Here is a 20,827-nt window from a genome sequence, read left to right as displayed (position 1 = left end):
AAACAAAATGTCAATATGACTTTCCATTTAAGACAAGTAGTGAACACAAAATCTTCTAGATGGTAACCTACTGGATGTCAGATTAGCACTATTTTAATTTAGGATCAACAAAACATTACAGGAAGTTTTTTTAGTGAAAACCCCATACTGATTTAAAAGAAGCAGTGACAAGATTTTTTGGCTGCCATATTAAGCATCAGACTGACACCTTTTTCATTAAGGAATAACTAGACATCATAATAAGTCTTTAGGTGAAAACACTATGTCAACATGACTTTCCATTCAGGAGAAGTAGTAATAAAATTTCAAGATGGCAGCATTGGTTGCCATATTGGGCATCAGATCGGTACTATTGTTTAGGACAGGATAAGAAGTCTATAGATGAAAACCTCATGTTGATATGACCATCCATCCAGGCCAACATCTTGCTGAAAAAGCTAATGAAGACATATTTGAAACCAAACACAAGTACTTGTGTCTGGCTGAAAACTGGATGACAGCAGTCAGGCCAGCCAATTTGGTGATGAGCCCAAGCTTTCTGACTTTCTGTACACCACTGCTTTTCCATGCTAAAGAGTATACTGGCAATCATTCCTTTGGGCTGCCAAACCAGAGTTACACCTCAAGAGATAAAAAAACAATGGATACATCACAGTGCTTGTCATGACATAGCATCCTGCAATATACCTCTGCTCACATGGTTACTGAAAGGCCCTGGTAACTGCGGAAAAAAACCTGGCAAAAGCCACCAAAGTTTCACAAGATTTTGCCAGGAATGGTATAAGCAGCAAGCCATGTAGCAGATTTATCAACCAGCCCTGCACATAATTCCCCAATTGCAGTTTGATGTTCCAGCCCCTAACAAGGTGCATCAGGTTGACCGCTGTCCTTATCCATCACATGACATGACATTGAGACATTCAGTCACCTCCAAGGTCAAGGTGATTTGTTGCTTTTCCAGCTGTTCACACTGTGCAGTGCATTAGTCAGCCATCCCATAACAGACATCGACAGTCTCAATCTGCAACAGGAGGCTGATGGTGTCTGTGTATAGCAGGGACACTTTTCCAATTGATATCTATGTGTGTGTGATTTGGATTTTTAATGTAGTTTTAAAACAATTTCAGTCATATTGCTACAATGTCTGCAGTGTGGCAGTTCATAGTGAAGTCTAGCAATGGGGCATCACGCCACAGACACAAAGTATGAAGTCCCACCCAGTCACACTATCCATACACAAAGCTAACCAGTCCTAACACTAGCCTCTTAATGCTGAACACCTAGCAAGGCAGCCATTAGTACCATTTTTTTCGTCTTTGTTATGACTTGGCTGGGGTTCAAACCTGTGACCTCCCACAGCTGAGGTAACTATGAGAGCTTATGCAGGTAGAATTGGCATGCCTTTGAACTATTTTAATTATATGCCCCTTACTTGATTTGATAAAAATACATACTTAATGTTATAAAACAACATGGGTCTCTTTTAATCAATTTTTAAATGCAATGGATACTTCCCCATGATGTAGATCAAAACACGGCTGTCACTTAGTTAGGTTCTCACTGAAGTGCTCTTTTTAACGATATGACAGCTATGTGACTCTTTTTTACCTTCAATGGAACAAGCCACAATTATACTGTTTACATTGAAACAAATTAACGAATTAAAAAATTAAAACATCATTTCACCTGTCAAGAAATATTTAATCGGTGTTTATTTTTTTCAACAATGCAACCTGTTAGCATTTATCACACTTTGTCATTAATCATTATTTTGCCATGTATTATGAAAATATATTTTCAATAAAGTCTAACTAAATATGTGATTTCTTACTAAAACCTGTGAATTTCATCATGTTGATTCTAACTTTTCAGGTACTAACTGCCATATTTAATGATAAAACGAGCGATATATCAAGGTTTTATTTACCAATTTTAATTACAACTTTCCTCACATTTAATAAGCAGGGGCCAATCTTTCAAAATATTTTCTTTTATATAAAATGGAATAAATGTAGAACACCACATTATAAGCAGGTCTGGATTTACGAAAGGAACGGTGTAACTTTAATCCATGCAAAGAGGTAAGTAATCCAACTACCCTTACTTGACACATGCTGTGTGTTTGTTAGATGTTAGACTTTATGACTTTGATAATTAATGGCCATTCTTACAAGGCTGATCAAAAGGTTTTGTTCAACCATATGTCCAGGACAAGCAGTTTTAGAAAATTCATATGTACTACATTCATCGCAAAATTTAAATCCCTTGCCAAGACTTAATGAGATGCATGCATGTTAATACATATCTTAAACAAAAGAAATAATGTAAAACACGATAACTATTTCAAAACGCTTAACTGATGGGGAGTTATGTCAAGGCATCTTAAATCTCATTTGGCCATGGAGATTTTTGTCATTTTTGCCTGAAACAGGGGTAGGAAACACAATTTGGAGGTTAATTCTGAATACATCCAAATACATCTGCTTCCAAGAGTTTTTCATTTACAATGATGCTAGTTGTGCTAGAAACATCATTTTTCATTGGCTATTAGGCTCATGCAGAAGGGTAAAAGTTAGATCTTTTTTTCTTCATCTGCTTATTGGACCCATCATTTTCGTTTCCTGGCAACTTTTTACACCAAATCCCCAACTTATCATACTTTTTGCAAAGGTTCACCTGTCTGTGTGCAGTTCAAGCAGGTCTGCTTTAGATCATGGGCCAAAATGTCTAAAATCCATACACAAAATCAGATCTCAACAATGGGCGAATATTTTGGTGTAAAAAAAATTAGGTCTCAAAATCTACATTTCTCCCTTTGCATTTTGTAATGAGAGAAGAATGTCCAGATTATTTGGTATCAATGTGAAGCTACATCTATCTGCTTTTTTTGTAATGACACCCACTTGCTTGTATTTAAATCACCTTGAAGTGTCAGAGCTCAGAAGTAGGGGTACAGCCTCACCATGCCTACAGGCGGGATTGGGGCTGAATGAGATATACCCTTTTCTTGTTCCTATATGGTTATATCAGCACTTTCATCAGCAAGGAATTTAATGGAATTTGGACCTTCCCTAACTTCTTGATCAATTAAGAGAACAAAATATCTCACCAGGAATTTGTTCTTATAAACAGCACCACGATTAGCAATGTTCTTCTCCTGGAGCCCACACTGCATTTCTATATCAGAAAATGATTTTCCATATTGGATTAGGGTGTATGCAGTGCTTAAGAGAGCTCTTATTTTTTTAAAAATCAGTAATTTTTAAAAGTGTTTTTTTAGTAGAGTATTAACAGCTCTAGCTTCAGGGATTATCTGTACACACTGGATGCTGGACAGGTGCTATGGGGTCCAAAACTGTCAGAAGACAATACTGATTAAATCCTGACTTTGTCAGTTCCACTGACAAATTCACTGGTTGAATTCTGAACTCGTGACAGTTTGGGATTTTATTTGCAATAACTGCAAAACATCTCTCCTTCAGAGTCAATGAATTCCAGCCATGGATAATTATGAACCAATGTGGCTACAAATTTCTTTGACTCTTTGTTGTGTCATATTTGACATGTCTTTTGCTGGAAGACAGTCTGGCTTATGTCTCTTTTGAGAAATAGTTACCCAAGACTCAGTAGCAACCTTATGTTTTATACCTCCACATCCATGTGAAGTTTCCGTCTCTGAATCATCCTTATGACCATTGCAAAAATAATTTAGTACATGCATTTTATCCAAATAGATAACATCACCTGATGATGATCTACTTCAATTAAAGTGATGACAACATAGTTTCCATTTCAATGCAAGCACAGACTGCTCCTTTAGTGTCAAGCCAAAATGGTTTTGCTTCAAACGCAATGTCACATGTTAAAGTTGATCCTCTGTAAAATCAATTTTTTATATAAAAAAGACTCATTGCTGTCATTTAAACAGTTAATAAAGGAAATGGACACATGTTGGTTAAGTGAGTTTCACTAATTTCTTTGCATTGACTAAGTATATTGAAATCAAGGGTGGTCTGCTTGTGAGTATCTGGGCTGAGTAAAACAGTCATTTTTAAAACACTGGCTAATTAATCATATTGGACTTGTTTTGTTTGAAGTGTAATGATTCATTGATAATTTTGTCACTTTGCACAATATGCAGTCAAGCAGTAACAGAACTCGTGCACATGCGACAATTATTAATTTCTGAAAAAAGGAAGCAATATTCTCTGCTTTTAAAAATAACATCTTAGTTGTCTCTAAGTCTCTGTTCAATCTAGTAATTACATTGAAACAGTCTAATCCTGTAAACAGTGAGACAATAATGCACAATTCTGACGACACAAAATTTACTGACAATTACAGACTATTTAAACAAAAGACGTAAAAACACAGACATATAGACTATGAAGTTATTTCTATCATGCAAAACTTGATTGCTATCAACTGACTCCAATATTGATCAAGTTATCAGTATTTTTTAGGAGTTATTTCTTTGTCACTAAGGTTTTGAATATAACACAAGATATTTTGCTATTCAAAAACACAGGGTAAAATGGTAATATAAACACTGTTTTGCATGTGAAAGACATTTTGATGCAGGTTAGACATCTGAAATCTAGGCATATCAAAATACTAGCTATAGGCAAATACAGTAAACCCTCACTATAATGAACCCTGCTATTGTGTAACTTCTTTGTGAAATTAGCATCTATAATGAACCCAAGAAAGACATTTAAAGACAATAGTTCTTTAAAACAAATGCCATCAATGACTACTGTAGTAATATTGTACCAAAATCTCAGTTCAACATAGCAAAAGAGAACTGAAATAAAAAGACTGAAAGGTAAGTCTTGCACCATGGCTGAGATGTCATTAGGATATATTAATGTCAAAAATACTGCCAACTTTGTTATATAGTTGCTAACATGTCTGTTGCAATTATATGGTCTTAAACTAAGTTACACAAAGAAAGCGAAAGCACCAACTGTTGTAAAATTAACATGCAATTTATTTCCTTAGAATACAAAAGTGAAAATTTAAAAGGAACTTGCAGTATTGTGAATTAAAACGCATGTAATCTGAAGTCCAAATCAACTCCACTCTTGAATGTGCTGATGTGTCAACAGTCTTCATGTTATCACAATGACTAATCAAGAATGTGTTTGAACAAGTTGACAATAATGGAAAAAAAATAGTGTTTTCGTCCAAAAGTCAATGAGAACTTTGTACTTTCAATGAATAATATAATAATTCCTATAGAATTATATCAAAACAACAGTAAATAATTCCAGAGAGTGAACTTAAATTAGGAATGAATAATTTTGTTTATCTCAACCTTATATAAAAACCTAAGACACAAAAAAAAGCTCCAAGATGTAGGTCACAAGTTCTCTTCTAGAACATTCAAGTTTGTAAGAAAGGCTAGGTATTGAACTCAAATATGAGCAAGTAACTTATTTATAACTTACAAAAAAAAGTAAAAAAATCAGGCACACACACAAAAACTCTATCCTCAATGATGGACAAAGGTCAAGTACACGATACAAATTAAATATTCATAACAATTTATATAATGGCTGATTAAGTATATGTTTTTTCTGAGTGAGTTAAAACTGTTAGTACTTGCCTGACTGAGTGGATTTTTTTAAATAGAATTTTCAAACTTTGGTTATCTCCATCTTGCCATTTACAGTCAGAACAATATAGAGAATTTCAAGGAATCCCAAAAGAACAACTCTTAATAGCTGCATCACATTTTCATTAGTAGTTAATGTGAGGATTTGCAAAGGGAATCCTATTATTTCTGACTCAAGGGACTATTGTTTGCCGATCACTTGAATTCATAGTTGGAAGAATGCATAAAGGTAAAAATATGTACCAATGATGTCTATAATGCTTACAATGTTGTTGACAAGTGACACCTATGTCTAACCTAAACTGAGACAAAATTACATCAACATTTGAGAAAACATTACCGCTCTCTTCTTCTTCTTAGAGAGTTTCTTTTTAATAGACTTGACAAAGCCATCTCCTACTTCACACTTCTTCTCTGTTTCCTGCAATACTTTTAGTGCTTCCTCCAATTTTTCCTCCTCAAAAGACATCAATGCTTGCTGAAATTTAATTTATAACTATTATTAATAAGTAGATATTTACAATTTAGCCCTAATGAAGTAATGATTTCACATTTGCTTCAATTCTTAATGACGTCAACCAAAACTACTTTTACATTTGTATTTCTCAGTTCCTTAAAATATCAATTACTGTACACAGTACTATAAATACTAAGAACTACTTCATTGCTCACTTTTGGAAAATCCCCATGCTTTTAACTTTGTCATCCCCCATCCCCATTCTGGAATATGACACAAGATTCGTAACTCAACATTTCTTGGGGTCAAAAAGTATTTAAAAATGTCAATGTAAATACAATTTTTGTATAACTGACCCCTGAACCTTTACCAGAAACACCATGCCAGGGATCCAATGATCATACCTCTCTCAAACATTGTCACTACTGAGGAGACCACATGTCTACCTAGCCAACAAATGTGGTTATGGAGACTAAAGGATAAATAGCAGACAGACAGACATACATGGTTAGATGGAAGGTATCACAATATCTCCTTTCTAAAGCATAGGGTTAAAAACTTCCTAAAGGACAGTGTTGGAACCAAGGAAAAAAGGTGACCATTATAATGAGGTTTAATCAAACAAGCTTTATTCTAACAAACAGCAGAGAATGCTGGCTTAAAAACAGGCCCATCTGAAGTGTGTTTGATTCTACCTAAAGGTAGCAAGTATATAGCCTGCTTCGCTGTTAACAATTCCCACATTTTCACCATCAAACAACTGAACTTTCCCTAGTCCCACCCAAGACCACCTTTCCTAGCTAAAACAAATCTCTATAATTGCTTTGCACATCTCTACTGGTACAAAAAAAAGAAACTAACAAATGGGCCAACTGATACTGTGGATAAGCTAGTTTTGGGTTTACTCTTGGACAAATCACGTGACAATGGTACATATAGACAATAGCTATGTTTCACATTCATAGTATCAATGTCAATGTTTTTGTCCTTATTCACTTTCAACTATAGAACTCAAAATTCATTTCAGACACGCAGGAGTATCAACTGAAAAAAGGTGTAATGATTATTTCTATTGTAAGAAGATATGTCTCTGTATAGCATTATGGAAAATGGATGGATCTGAAGTTATGTAAAAATAGTACTATCATAATATATACTCACCATGAAGAAAACAAAGCTGTATCCAGCCAACATCAGTGGACTTTCTTCTCTATAATTAGAAAGGGAAGAGTTTATTTACAATAACAAAACATATCAAGAATCATTTTTACCACTATCACAGTTGTCTACAAGAAGAATTTTTGAAAGCTTAATGTGGAAACCTGTTATGGTACTCACTTATTTGATGAATTTGGAAAAGTCTACCACCATGTTATGGTCATGGATTGAATTCTTAGTCTGAAGTTAGCCACTATGCATTTCACATACTCTTTGCTTTGAACACACAATAACTGAAAATTACCTAATTTAATATGTCACATGATAATTTTCTTTCTTGTATTTGTCGTAATTCCTTTCAAAATCTCATGTTTGATGTGATATTTTAAAAGATAAATTTCTTTAAAACACCTTAAAATGAAATGTTCTTAACTGTAAATCTTTGAGTTTTATTTAATTAAATCTAAATTTTATTCAATTTCTTAATGCCCTGTTGCTTTCTTAAGATTTAATTTCACTTTTAAATTTGTATTCAATTTTTTATTTGTTGCCCATTAGTCTGTTGTGGAAATGCCAGTCTCAGAAAAAGGCCAAACAACAAACAGGAATAGACTAGATATCATATAACAAATAAAGCAGTAACTATAAACAACTTTAACAATAATAACAACAATAAAACCAATTGCAAAAATATCTTAACAAGGTTTAAAATTTTCAACAACTAATACCAAATTCAAAGCCAGCATGGAAAAAATAAATCTCAAACTTCTGACCTATAATACCAGTAGTATTCAAGGGAGAATGGATGAAAAAATAAAACTTTCAAAAGACTCTGACATCGTTTTATTACAGGAAACCCTTAATATCAACAAATAAAACATAAAAAACTTGAGTCTTTAGATGCTCTAGTCTTAATTAACAACAGTAAAATTAGGAGTAGCTAATTTAATAAGGTGGGGAGCAAAGAAGCTTTAAGTATGCCTGGAAAATTTTGTAAGGGATGGACTATTACCAAATTCCATATGAACTACGTGTATTTAGAAAATTCCATATGGACAATTCACAAATTCCATATGGACTATTGCCAAATTCCATATGAATTAATCACAAATTCCATATGGATTATTGCCAAATTTTATCCCATATAGACAACCTACAGATCTCATGGACTAATTTGCATATTTTGTGGGACTTTCCATACGGAGTAGGTCAGGAATCCATAACATTTCCATATGGATACACTGAAATCCATAAGAGTGGTTCAGCTATAGAATAAAAATGTCCATATGGATATTTCTGTAAAAGTACATATGGATTCCATATCCAATCCATGTGGAAAATTTTGTATGGGTTACCATGGAATGAAATAAAAAGTAAATCCACTAATGCCAGGAGAGCACTACATATGCTAAATAACAGCTGGCACATATTTAATATGTACCAACAACCTATGACACAAGAAAACCAATTTTATAGCAGATCTAACAAAGTACACACAAGTTTGCTCTTTGGAAAATGTCTATGGGGGCAGGGGATTTTAATTGGGTAGTGAATAAGACAGACACTGAGCACTGGCTTTATATAGGCTGATAAAGTAACAACCAACATAGCTGGAACTTTTAACAGAAGAAATATTTAGTAGCTATATATAGAATATTAAGGGGCCCGGAGTGGCCGAGTGGTCTAAAGCGCTCTCCGTTACGGATCACTGCCATCTCACCTCTGTCTGCATGGGTTCGAGTCTCGGATTCGGCCAATGTGGATATGTGAGAAAGCTTGCCAGTAGCTTCTTGAGGGTCGGTGGTTCTTTCCGGAGATTTCCCGGGTTCTTCCTCCACCATTAATACTGGCCGCCATGTATAGCCTATCGTGTGCTGAAAAATGGCGTTAAACCCTACAACAACAACAACAACATAGAATATTAAATGGTAATAAGAAAGAATATACATACATGTAAGATGATAATAGACTGGGCTATAGTCTGATAATACAAACCCGTTTGTTTGTACCCCCATACTGATTAAAAAATGGAAACCTTTAATGTGATAAAAAGTGCAAGGAACTTAGTCAATTCATTCATTGGTTTATTGTTTGTAACCTGACTCTGAGTAGAGTGGCCCTAACACCGTCATCTTATGCGCGTTTCATGCTTAACGGAAGTTTTCAGTGCAACAGACGGACATGCTCGGATCCATTTCCAGTTTCTGGACAAGTCCATTTTCAGCAAAGGGGTGTATCACAACTACAGATGTAAATACATAAGTCAGCTGCTTCCAATATTTACAATGTCAAATCAAGCAAAGGAAAATGACAACTATGCTTTTCATGTGGATTTAGCAAGCGGTTTAATTTCTATGTTCATGTATGCAGAGGGATTTAATTCCAAACTCTCAACGTTACGTAATTTATGCAATTATTCAGCATTTGCCGAACATGATGAACTACGTCATTACGTTGTCTGATGGAGATAAACTAGCCTACAGTGTACGCAATAAGGCACCGTGTTAGTATGGAAAGTCTGTTAAGCATGAAATGGTGCAGGGGATGCCAGCATTAGTGCCATTCTGGTCAGTCAGGTTAGAAATTATAAATCAATGATTCAACTGACTTAGTTTTGTGCACTTTTTATCACATTAAGTGTTCTCGTTTTTTAAATCGGTAGGGGGGTACAAACGAGTTTGTGTTATCAGACTATAGCAGACAGGATACCTAACACATACTATATAATACTGAGTAAAGTGCTCACAGATAGATTGAAAAATTGTATCGGATCACTAATAAATGGAGTCAAAGTTGTGGGGAGGGTGAAGAAAATATAAACAATAATAATTTGACTATTTGTACAGTAACTGATTTTATAAACAGTAAGGGGAAAAAGGAGCCATGCTACTATTCGAAATGGATACAGCTTTTGACTGAACAGAGCCTGGCTTCTTAGAAAGTATTTTTTTAATATATGGTTTTGGAGAAATCTTTTGTCTAGGGTTCAAATTGATGTACAATAATATCAACTCCAATAATAGTCAATGGAACACAAACTGAAAATTTCAAACTGAAACAATCAGCAAGACAGGTGTGTCTCCTGTCCATGCTGTTATATGTTATGACTGTCAAAGTGTTATGTAACAAGATAAATAACAACAAGGATATGGAAGGACTGAGAATTTGTAATATGGCAAATTAACTCCAAAATAATTTTACATGCAGATGACTGCACAAATTTCAGATAACTACTCATACAAATATATTTGAAAAACTTTGCAGACTTTGGCAAGGCCTATGTGTCAGCCGCAAACCATGCAAAACCCGAGATACTCTTAATAAGCAATTGGTGGAGAAATCACCCTCGTCTCCCACCCCATGTGATTAAAAGAAGTATGAAAGCTTTTGAAATAACCTATGTTGAAAAGTCTATACAATCCAATTATGAACAAATCTTAGGAAAAATAACTAATCATATTAGTCATATACTCCTCTGAACCTTATGGAGTATATACCACATACATTAGAAATAACATGGCCTTTGAAGTGCTGGTACAAAGCAATTTGGTATATCAAAATGTGATGTGCCCATGGTGCAATAATATGCATATATAAACATTCTTGCAATGGCACCCTTGTAACTGTGTGCTGTCCACTCATTAATCAGTAGTAACATATGAATAAAAAGTATTACTAATCCCCATTTTCTAAATGAATTTCACATTGTACACAATTTCATCACAACCCTTTCTGCTTTCCATCCCCCATCACCGCTCAACCCCTCATGCACAAGGGACAAAAAACGCAGAAATCTGGAGTGAAAGAGAAAAAGAATTTGGGCTGGGTGAAAACCTTAAAATTGAACTTACACCAAGTAACCTACAAGAATATCGTTCATCTTAATGGTATGTATGCACTTTCCTTGGGATTTATCTACAGTGTTATTATAATCAATGATACCAAGTTGCAAACCCTATCAACATTATACGGTAAATTTCTCGGTTACGTGGTACACATACTGTGATGTATTTAATGTTTTGCTGTTGTTGTTTCTTAAACCTATTATAATATTCTAAATAAATTATTATTAATTAAATATGAAAATGTCCAAAGGCCATCCCATGCCTTCTCTGGATCACTGTAGCAAGATACGGGTGAAAATCTATGAAAATACGAGTGTAGAGGATTTTTGCTCATGTCATCCCACAATGTGTCTGGACTTATGAATGATGGTAAAAGTCAAGTCAAACTGACTAAAGGATGAGAGAGAAATAGAGGGAAAGTTTTAAAGTCAACCCAACCAAAGAGAGAGAGAGATAGAACAAGTTTTATGTGTGTATGTGTGTGTGATTTGGATTTTTAATGTAGCTTTAACAATTCTTCAGTCATATTGCTACGATGGCTGCAGTTTGGCAGTTAACAGTGACGTCTATCACTGGGGCATCATGCCGCAGACATGTAGCATGATGTCCCACCCAGTCATATTATCCTGACACCAGGCCAACCAGTCCTAACACTAACATCTTAATGCTGAGCGCCAAGCAAGGCAGCTGTTAGTACCATTTTTATAAGTCTTTGGTATGACTCAGCTGGGGATCAAACCCAGGACCTGGGATGTGAGGAGTTCATTCACTCGGTCAATAAACAGTTGCCTGTAGTCAATCTTAACCTGCATTCAAAGAGCAAATATATGTATCTGTATGTGATATAAATAAAATATATGTACAATATATACAGCATTATATGCCGTATCAATGATATACAACTCATATAAATTTTAAGTCTGATTTCTTTTAAATGATTATTTTTACATTGTGTGGTATATCATTGATATATTGTATATATATATATATATATATATATATATATATATATATATATATATACACACACACACCATTGAAGAAAAAAACATACATTTCATACGAAACAAAAGAATTCATTACTATTTTAAAAACTAAAAGATGAGAGGATGAGGTTTACCTTGTTTGATATACATGCAAACTGTCAAATATTTAAAATAAGATAATGAATTTACAACAGAACCTACAATATTCATGGCAACAATTTATATTTACTTATTTGAATGTATATGCATACATATTGCTAACATTTATTAAAAAATAATCACTGCACAAAACTAACTGAACCACCAGCTAGAGACCTCATTTCTAAATATAGAGGTCAAAGAAATATGGGATGAGTAGGACAACAAGGAAATATATTGCATAATCAATAATAAATTTACTAAAAATATAAAATAAGAGGAGAATGGAAAAATTCTGAATTAATTTGGAAAGGGATAAAGAAGCAATGGGGGGGGGGAATCTAGTACAAAATTGAGCATAATGTTTATTTACTAGGGCTGTACCATAAACTGGTTTTAACTATTTGGCCGAATAGGAACTGAGACCCATAACTATTCAGCCGAATATGAATATGGACTCAATGCTCCAAACTGAAATAATTTTTTTGCAGGTCTAATGACATTTTGATTAATTATAAAGTACCTAACAATGAACATGTGAAGGTTCAAAGTAACTAAGGCATTACCAAAATATCAAAATGCTACAGGTAAACATCTTGATAATGCTTTTTACGTTAATTAATAAATAGCAAGATTACAATTTTCAAAAGCAGGCCAACATTTACTGCTGCATGAAGAATATGTTAGCTTAAAAACATAACAAGTCTTTGAACAATGTCTTTCAATAGACAACATCTGTTGTTGGACAAGGTGTTGCTGGCAGCACTGAATAGATGTTCACTTGGGATGCTTTTTGGAGGCAATGCTAGATAATGTTGGGTGCAAGAACACAGTAAAGGAAAAAAACCTGTCAGCATTGGTCTGCCACCATGAAACTGGATCAGTATCCCTTGGGATACAAGACTCATTCAGAAATTTGTTTGATTGGTTGTCAATATGAATTGAGATACTCTTTTCTGATTAAAATGAGTCTCCTGTTCACGAAGATTGACCTAACTGTACTATTCATATTCAGCTGCAACAAACTATTTGGGGCCGAAGTGAATACGAAGCGAATATTCGGTACAGACCTAATATTTACCTGATGCCTGGCCTACAGGCCTAATATTTACCTTCATGATGCCTGGCCTACTGGCCTAATATTTACCTTCATGATGCCTGGCCTACAGGCCTAATATTTACCTTCATGATGCCTGGCCTACAGGCCTAATATTTACCTTCATGATGCCTGGCCTATAGGCCTAATATTTACCTTCATGATGCCTGGCCTATAGGCCAGAATGCCTTCAAAAGACAAGTACCAATAGGACAATACCAATATGCCCACTATGTAAGCAATACACCTACTAAAAAGAAAAATCAAATGATACTGAAATGTAAAGAAATGACCACCAATAGATACAAGATAACAAATGTAATTATAACAAAATATGGAAGGGAGGGCTTACAATCAAAACATCTTTTCTACGCCAATGAAATAAATATGGGAATATATGATGATTAAGTAACATAAAAGTATATCATACTCTTTATGAGAGCCTTTCCAGTTCTGGAATCTATCTGGCCCCTCTACCACCTAGAACCTGCACTCCCACTGAGGAAAAGAAGACACCCCAAACTACTAACCCAAAACATAACCCACTAATCATGCAAACGCGTAGTAACTACATTATCTCTAACTACATAGGAAAAATAAAGTACACAAACACGTGACAAGGGTTAAGCCTATCCAATTAAGCAGCAAATAATGGTGTGATGCCAGTGCAAGGTAGTACAGTCACATTGGAGCTCGCCAAAGCTAGGCCAACATTCAAGAACATTACAAAAGAAAACACATGGGGAACACATACACTTTACTAACAACTGCGAGTTTGCAAATCACATGCATAGCACGCAAACAAAAAGATCTATAAATTTACTTTTTTAATGCTTCTTTGTGTCATTTTATTTTATTTTCCTTTTTCCATACTTTTACACTTTTTGCAACATCATACACATAGATATGGTATGAGAAGCATGGGTTGGAAGAAGAGACCACTGGGATGGAAACAAGTGGGTTGTTCACTCCCATTATGGGTCAATAGAAGTGCCCACCTGTATTTGTCACATGTCAACACCAGATACCCCTAGCTCAGTTACGTTTCTCTAGATAGATCTCTTATAGATAATAGTAAATAAAAACTCTACAAAGAATTTTATCAATATAGCCTGTCTAAACACAAATACATTAGACAGCACAGCACCAAATATATAGCAGACACTTGATACTTATCACTAGCTAGGATCGCTAATTAAAGATCAAAGGTGAGGAAACCAGCTGCATGGCTAATGCCTAAAGAGGGGAGTACAAACTTTCTGAAACAAAAAAAACAGGTTAGGGAAAGATGCCTTGTTCAAAAGTGAATAAACCTTTTTCAAAATTCTTGTTTCTTACTTTTTCTGGAAAAAAACGCAAATAAAAGACTATGGGGGAAAATATAAACATAAAAATCCTTTAAAAGAATAAAAAATTTAAAAAATAAAATATGATTAAGAAGAAATTCCACTTATATACATAACTAAAATTAAACAGATATACAAAAACTGGCACTGACTATTGTACTGTAAATACAATCATACCTAGTGCAGATACTAATTTCACAAATAAGTCTGCATAATAAAGGGCATTTATGCTTAATTTCAACAGATGATGATGATATGATATGACATCGGCACATAGGCTGACTAGGCCTAGACCAAGGGTGGGAAATTTTATGAGGCAGAAAATTCCAAAGATATTTTGTTTGTTTAAAAAAAAGCAAAACATTAAGTGAATAAAAATATGAAGTGAACAAACACTAATAAACAATTGTGAAAAATAAGATTCATGACTCTTCCTTTCTGCTTCCCCTCACCTCTTTGCTACTATTCAGCAATTCTGAATGGACCTTGGGGCAACAAAAACTTAAATGCATCACTGGTGGTATGATGAATGTACAAGAGAAATTAACTGCTGCTGCAATATGAAATGAAAAAAATTAGTTTCCCATGAACACTTTTTAACAGGCCCCAGCCTATTGTCAGTGCAATATACATTCAAGCATTTCACCTTCTGAGTATTATCTGAGTTTGTTCATGTGACTTTAAACTTAGTTTCCCAAAGATTCAACATTGGAAGCTTGTGGATAAAAATTTCAGTAGTTTCACACTGTTGGCTTCATTTTGCAAAATGATGTCTAAATACACATTTTGTTCACTGGTAACAAAATGTTTTATCTGTATTAATGTCAACTTAATACAAACAATAATAATGTAACAAGTTACTAAAGAAATTCACTTGACATCCAGAGAAGCTTTGCAGTATTTGTCAGGTGGACTGAGAGAATCTACTTAAACAAATGGAGTGGTACTAAGCAACATCTAAGTACAAACATTAAGACTAAAGTAAACGCAAACACGTCTAATTCTTGAGAAATGCCCTGATGGATATGTGTACTTAATGCAGAAGTACTACAAAGCGGTTGGACAAGATTCTGGATTTTTGATAGCACTATGAATATTTCATTGTGTAAACATGTTTGCAAACAATTTTAAAGTAACTAAGGGAATGAAAAGAAAAAAATCAGCATCTCACCAGTATTTCTCAAATCCTTTATTTTAATAACTGAATAAAATAGTCTATGCAACCATATTACATACTGCCTCAATGTCTTCTTTCTTTTCATCCATATGATTTCTGTTTGTTTAAAATCGGAATCACTCAATCGATTATAAAAATTACAATATCATTAAAAAAACATTCTATTTTATGAAGCATTTAAATATTCTCATAGGATTCTTTGCTGGGAAATTACCTTCCACCTCTCACAATATTTAAATGTTTTTGTGACAGAGTCTTTCAATATTAAATTGCAATATGTACAACTTAACAAGCACATTTTGTAATGTCTGATGTACATCAGCTGACAGGTAAGTGCCACACAATGTACCTAGTAGAACAATGTCAATTATTACATAATTATACTGCTGCACCTTTCTAACTGGGGCAATAAAATTTAACCATCCACTATCTGCCATCCACTACTGCACACGTGTAATCCTAGTATTAGGATACATACCAAAACAGCATATCTGACGGTAGAGGAGTCGGTGCCAAGAAACAAGGTTTGTTTTACTTAAAACATATGCATGACTGTGTATGTTGCTGAAATTGTTTCCTTACAAGTTTTTACTAATGATTTACTGCATATCATTAAAAAATTCAGCACTTGGTATATTCCAAACTAAACTTCACTTTTTGTGCAATACATTTCTTTTTCCTTGTTGGTGAAGACATTTTCAAGATGCGGTGCCGAATGGTAATTCAAATCAGTGTTTGCGGTGATGGAAAAGAGCGAAATTCCGGTTAGGCCCCAGTTTCTCTGAAAAGCATTTGTAAAATTACTTATACATATGGAGTAAAATACGCTAAAATGCTTGCTACCAATTGTACCAATCAGATATAGTTCCGCTAATGACTAGCAATTAACGGGAAATCGGTTATTTTATTAAAGATTTAAAATAAGTGAGAATTGGGGGATTCGTGATTTTTTTGCATGCGGCATGAATCCGTGAATCGCTGAAAGTCATGAAATTCATGCCAAAATCATGAGGGTTGGCAGCTAGGCAGTTCTACTCAAGATATTAATAATTATTTTTCATTTCTTATACTGATAAGAGAAAAACTACTTCAATCATCCATGTAATGATGTGCAATCATTAATTTTTGTATGACCCTGTTAGATGTAATTCTTCAGCCTCATTTTCATTTCACCATGTATATGGATCAATGTGAAGAGGCAAAATAGAAGCTGAAAATTCACTCTGGACACAAAATATGATAGACAGTTATTTAATCAATATAATAAATAAAGTACTGACTTAGAACAATTTCTTTTTTGTTTATTATCTGTTGAACTATTTTATTCAGCCTGCTATAAATATATGACGTTCACTCACGTAAATTCATCATGAATTATGTCCTAATTTGTATTGTACAATTTTAATCCTGGATAAATTATCTTGGTAGTAAGCAAAATTGTGATTCATATCTATTTCTTATCAGACATTTAATAAATTTTGTATGGAGTTTCTTATATTTTTTGTGTGTGTTTTGCATGCTGGTGTTAATTGTATGTATATCTGACAAAATACATATATACTTTGTTATTTAGTAACATTTTTGATGATGGAGTCCAATAAAGATATTAGAACTTTAAATGTTCGGACAGCTATTGACATCTTTCATGAAGGTACATCAGAGACAGCTGATGAACAGTATTTAATAAACAAATTTCCAGAAATAGCTAATCTTGATTCATCATCTATTAATAAACAAGCTCTAACTGCAAAGCTGTATCGATACAAGACTAAGCTTAAAGGGAAACGAGAAATGGCAAAGAATGAATTTGAAAATGAAGCAATTTCAGCAATATTCAACTAAATAAAGACTTGAAAAACATAACAGGGAACAGAGATTATTTGCAAGCTCTTCTATAAGATAAAGCTGTAATTGACCTGTACGATCTTGTAATGAAATGTTATACACCTGCTGCAAAACAATGCATTATGCATCTTATCAGTTATCCATAATGTGGGTCCAGTAATAACAAAAGTTTAAAAGCTTGCTAACAGAACTCCTAATGAAGTTCCATTGAGGAGAACTGTGAATAATATAATAGCTGAAAAACTTGCAATCAGACAAAATTAGCTTGAAGTTACTGTTGGTACAGCACATAATACATGCTTGTATTAATACAAACAAACAAACAAAATTTGGTCAGACGTACCATACATTTTTGTTAAGTGATGAAAACAAAAACTTGTATTTTCTGGGTCTGAGAGATACATCTGACAAATCAGCCAGAACCACATTTCTGTGGAAAATGGATGAGAAAAGTGGTTGCTGTAGAGAACATTTGCCAGTCTCGAAATGAGAAACTTATGGTTGTTAATTTTCGAGAAAAGAGATTGAATGTTACATTTTTTAATGGGTCAAATAGCCTTTTACCACCATCAGAGGATCAAGTGGTTTTTTGAAACTGTACATGGAACCTGAAACAGACTTCAAAAACTGACATTATTGCTTGTGAGAAAGCCATACATAATTGCCACCTGTAAGGTACTAGGGCTCATATCAAAGTTAATAACAGCTCCTTCATGGATATCAATTGAAACATATGTTCATGTTTTAGACATGAACAAGAATTAGCATACACTGCTAGCCTTCTTTGACAGTGCTAGTCAAGAATCTACAGATTTCATTAATGGTAATGACCACCCATTTGAAAGTAGTCTAACTGAAAAAGACAAAACTTATGAAGTAGTAAAACCAATTAATACAAATTTATACTTGTATCTTCACAGATGAGATGTGATTGTTTTCTGTTTGAAGAATAAGACACACCCCCTCCCCCTGTAATAATTTAAAAGAAACTTTTGAAGATTTTAAAATTACTCACAGCTCAGGCTGTTGTAGCATCCATACCCCATGCATAAATATATTTATTTGTCTGTGATTTTATTGTTATTTTACGCTGTTTAAAAATTAAGTTAATACTGTTATGACGAAAAATGTCAGCCCAATCCAACTATGCAATAAAGCAAATGCAAAATAAATAAATAAAAATAAAAAGTATACACAGTACTGTATTTCACTTTTCAAATATTTTATGTAAACTTTCAGTCATAAAAACTATTTTTAGTTGAATTAGTCTAAACAAATTCTAATACAGGTAGGCATTTAAAAGGAATAAATACTTGGATTGTCTTGTTACATTGTCGTATAGATTTCTTTTGTAAAGTAAGGAGGCAGATGTTACCAATCCCTTTTGTTTTTCACTTTCAAATGAATAAAGCATGAATAAAAACAAGCTTTACACATAATAAGGCTTTTGGATTGGACATACACTCATAATTGTAAATTCTGAGTAATTAACACTGCAAATTCCGGATTGGCAGAGGCACATTTTGCCAAAATTTTCTTTTATATACCACATAAATTTGTAAATTATGCCTCAAGAACAGTGGTTATATTCTCTAGTGACTGCTTCATTAATTAACCCCAAAAAACTTTCCATTAATGGATTTGTTTTCAATATATACACTGTACAAAAAATGATAACTTTTTGGAGAATTTTTTTTTTGTTGCAGGCAATAAAATAAGTTGTTTGCACCTTTTATGAGCAAAAACCATGAAAAGGGGTATACTTTATTTGCTAATTTGTTATTTCTAATGCTTTGACCTTCTCAAAAAATACCATATTTATTATCCTGAGATGAAATTTTAAATTTGGCCTGTTATCCCTACATAATGTTTTCAATCTGCTTATAACAAACAGCTCAAAAACCTGTGCTGTCCTTACTAGACGCCAACTGACCGGGAAAAAATTAAACGGCGAGCGGTTTGGACGTAGGCCCGTGACTATCATAAATATCATGTGGGAAAACAAGTTAAATTTGATGATGGCATGAAAAGCCGAATATATTTTCACCCCCGTGTCCCTCTTGATGGTATCCATGGTGAAAAGGTAAAACTATATCTCTCGATGGTGGGTCGTGGGTAAATAATGGTGGTTGCATTTTAAAAGTAATCATTCATCTAACTAAAGTATATATTCAAAATACGGAAGTATTTGCCTACTTGTGCTTTTTAAATAATTCAAATGCTTCATCAAAGCCGTTATTCAGAAGCATGTGCATTCCTTTGAGGGGCAGCTCTCTGTCATCAAATGGGACTTCGTCCTCCCCTTCCAATACTACTTCTGTGTCTTTCAGTGCAAGTGAATTTTCAGCCATATTCGCCTTATACGTAAAATACTAAAGATATATAATTAAGAAAAGATCATGTGATGTTGATTTTAACGACCATTAACTTCTGACTTGCAGGTTGCCAGCGGATTCTACCATTTTGTTTAGCTCCGCCTCGATATGAAGTGAAATATAATCACTTCCGGGCAAATTATTCGGGTCTAAAGGAAAGCATTTTACGAATCCGATAATAAATCTAACTTGTTTTACACCATCATAAATTTAGTTTGTAAAAAAAAAAAAAAAAAAAAAAAAAAAAAAATATTTTTTTTTTACTAGTGATGTAATTTGCATTAGCAACTATTTACTTTCTGTCAATACAATCCTATAATTTAATCAAAACTGAGATTAAAATATAAATTATAAATATCCTTTCGATTGTCACAAGCATGCACATGACAGAACAAAGTCCATGGGTTCAGTCCTTGTTGGACTTTTCATGACGTATGGTCCCCCTATTATTATAATGATCAATTGCAGACGCATTATTATATTAAAATGCTGAGATTTTATCCCATGCATGAAGTTCAACTTTTTCCACCCCGTGTTAGATACTTTTACCATAATTTTGGAATGAGTAAATAACTCAGATATTTAACAAAGGCAGGAAATGTATATGTCGATGAATCAGCCCTTCAGCCGTGATGATACACAACATCGTCCATCAGTATCAACACAGATTTGTGGGGTTACTTTATCGGACAAGGAAAAATTTGGCCTGTCTAAGAAACGAACACAAATTAGTTCAAGTTACCAAACAGCTGGGTCTCTTACAAATCATGAGGGTGGATGTAACGTG

General features: G+C 33.9%; 1 protein-coding gene across 1 annotated transcript in view; it reads right to left on the bottom strand.

Annotated features, from left to right (window-relative positions):
* The window catches only part of LOC149784439 (tetratricopeptide repeat protein 39C-like), a 108,807-nt gene extending 88,406 nt beyond the window's left edge, over positions 1-20,401 (bottom strand). The window contains exons 1-3 of the mRNA XM_089932510.1: positions 19,862-20,401; positions 7,236-7,284; positions 5,958-6,095 (exon numbers count right to left, since the gene is read on the bottom strand). Coding sequence (XP_089788636.1) covers positions 5,958-6,095; positions 7,236-7,284; positions 19,862-20,016 — 342 coding nt within the window. The 5' untranslated portion in view covers positions 20,017-20,401. The remainder of the gene's footprint in view (positions 1-5,957; positions 6,096-7,235; positions 7,285-19,861) is intronic.
* Positions 20,402-20,827: the final 426 nt, after the last annotated feature.

This window comes from Sinohyriopsis cumingii, chromosome 14 (genome assembly GCF_028554795.1).
Source record: "Sinohyriopsis cumingii isolate HCF-2022 chromosome 14, ASM2855479v2, whole genome shotgun sequence".
NCBI lineage: Eukaryota > Metazoa > Mollusca > Bivalvia > Unionida > Unionidae > Sinohyriopsis > Sinohyriopsis cumingii.
Note: the sequence above shows the minus strand (reverse complement) of the source record. Positions and strands in the feature narration are given on the sequence as shown.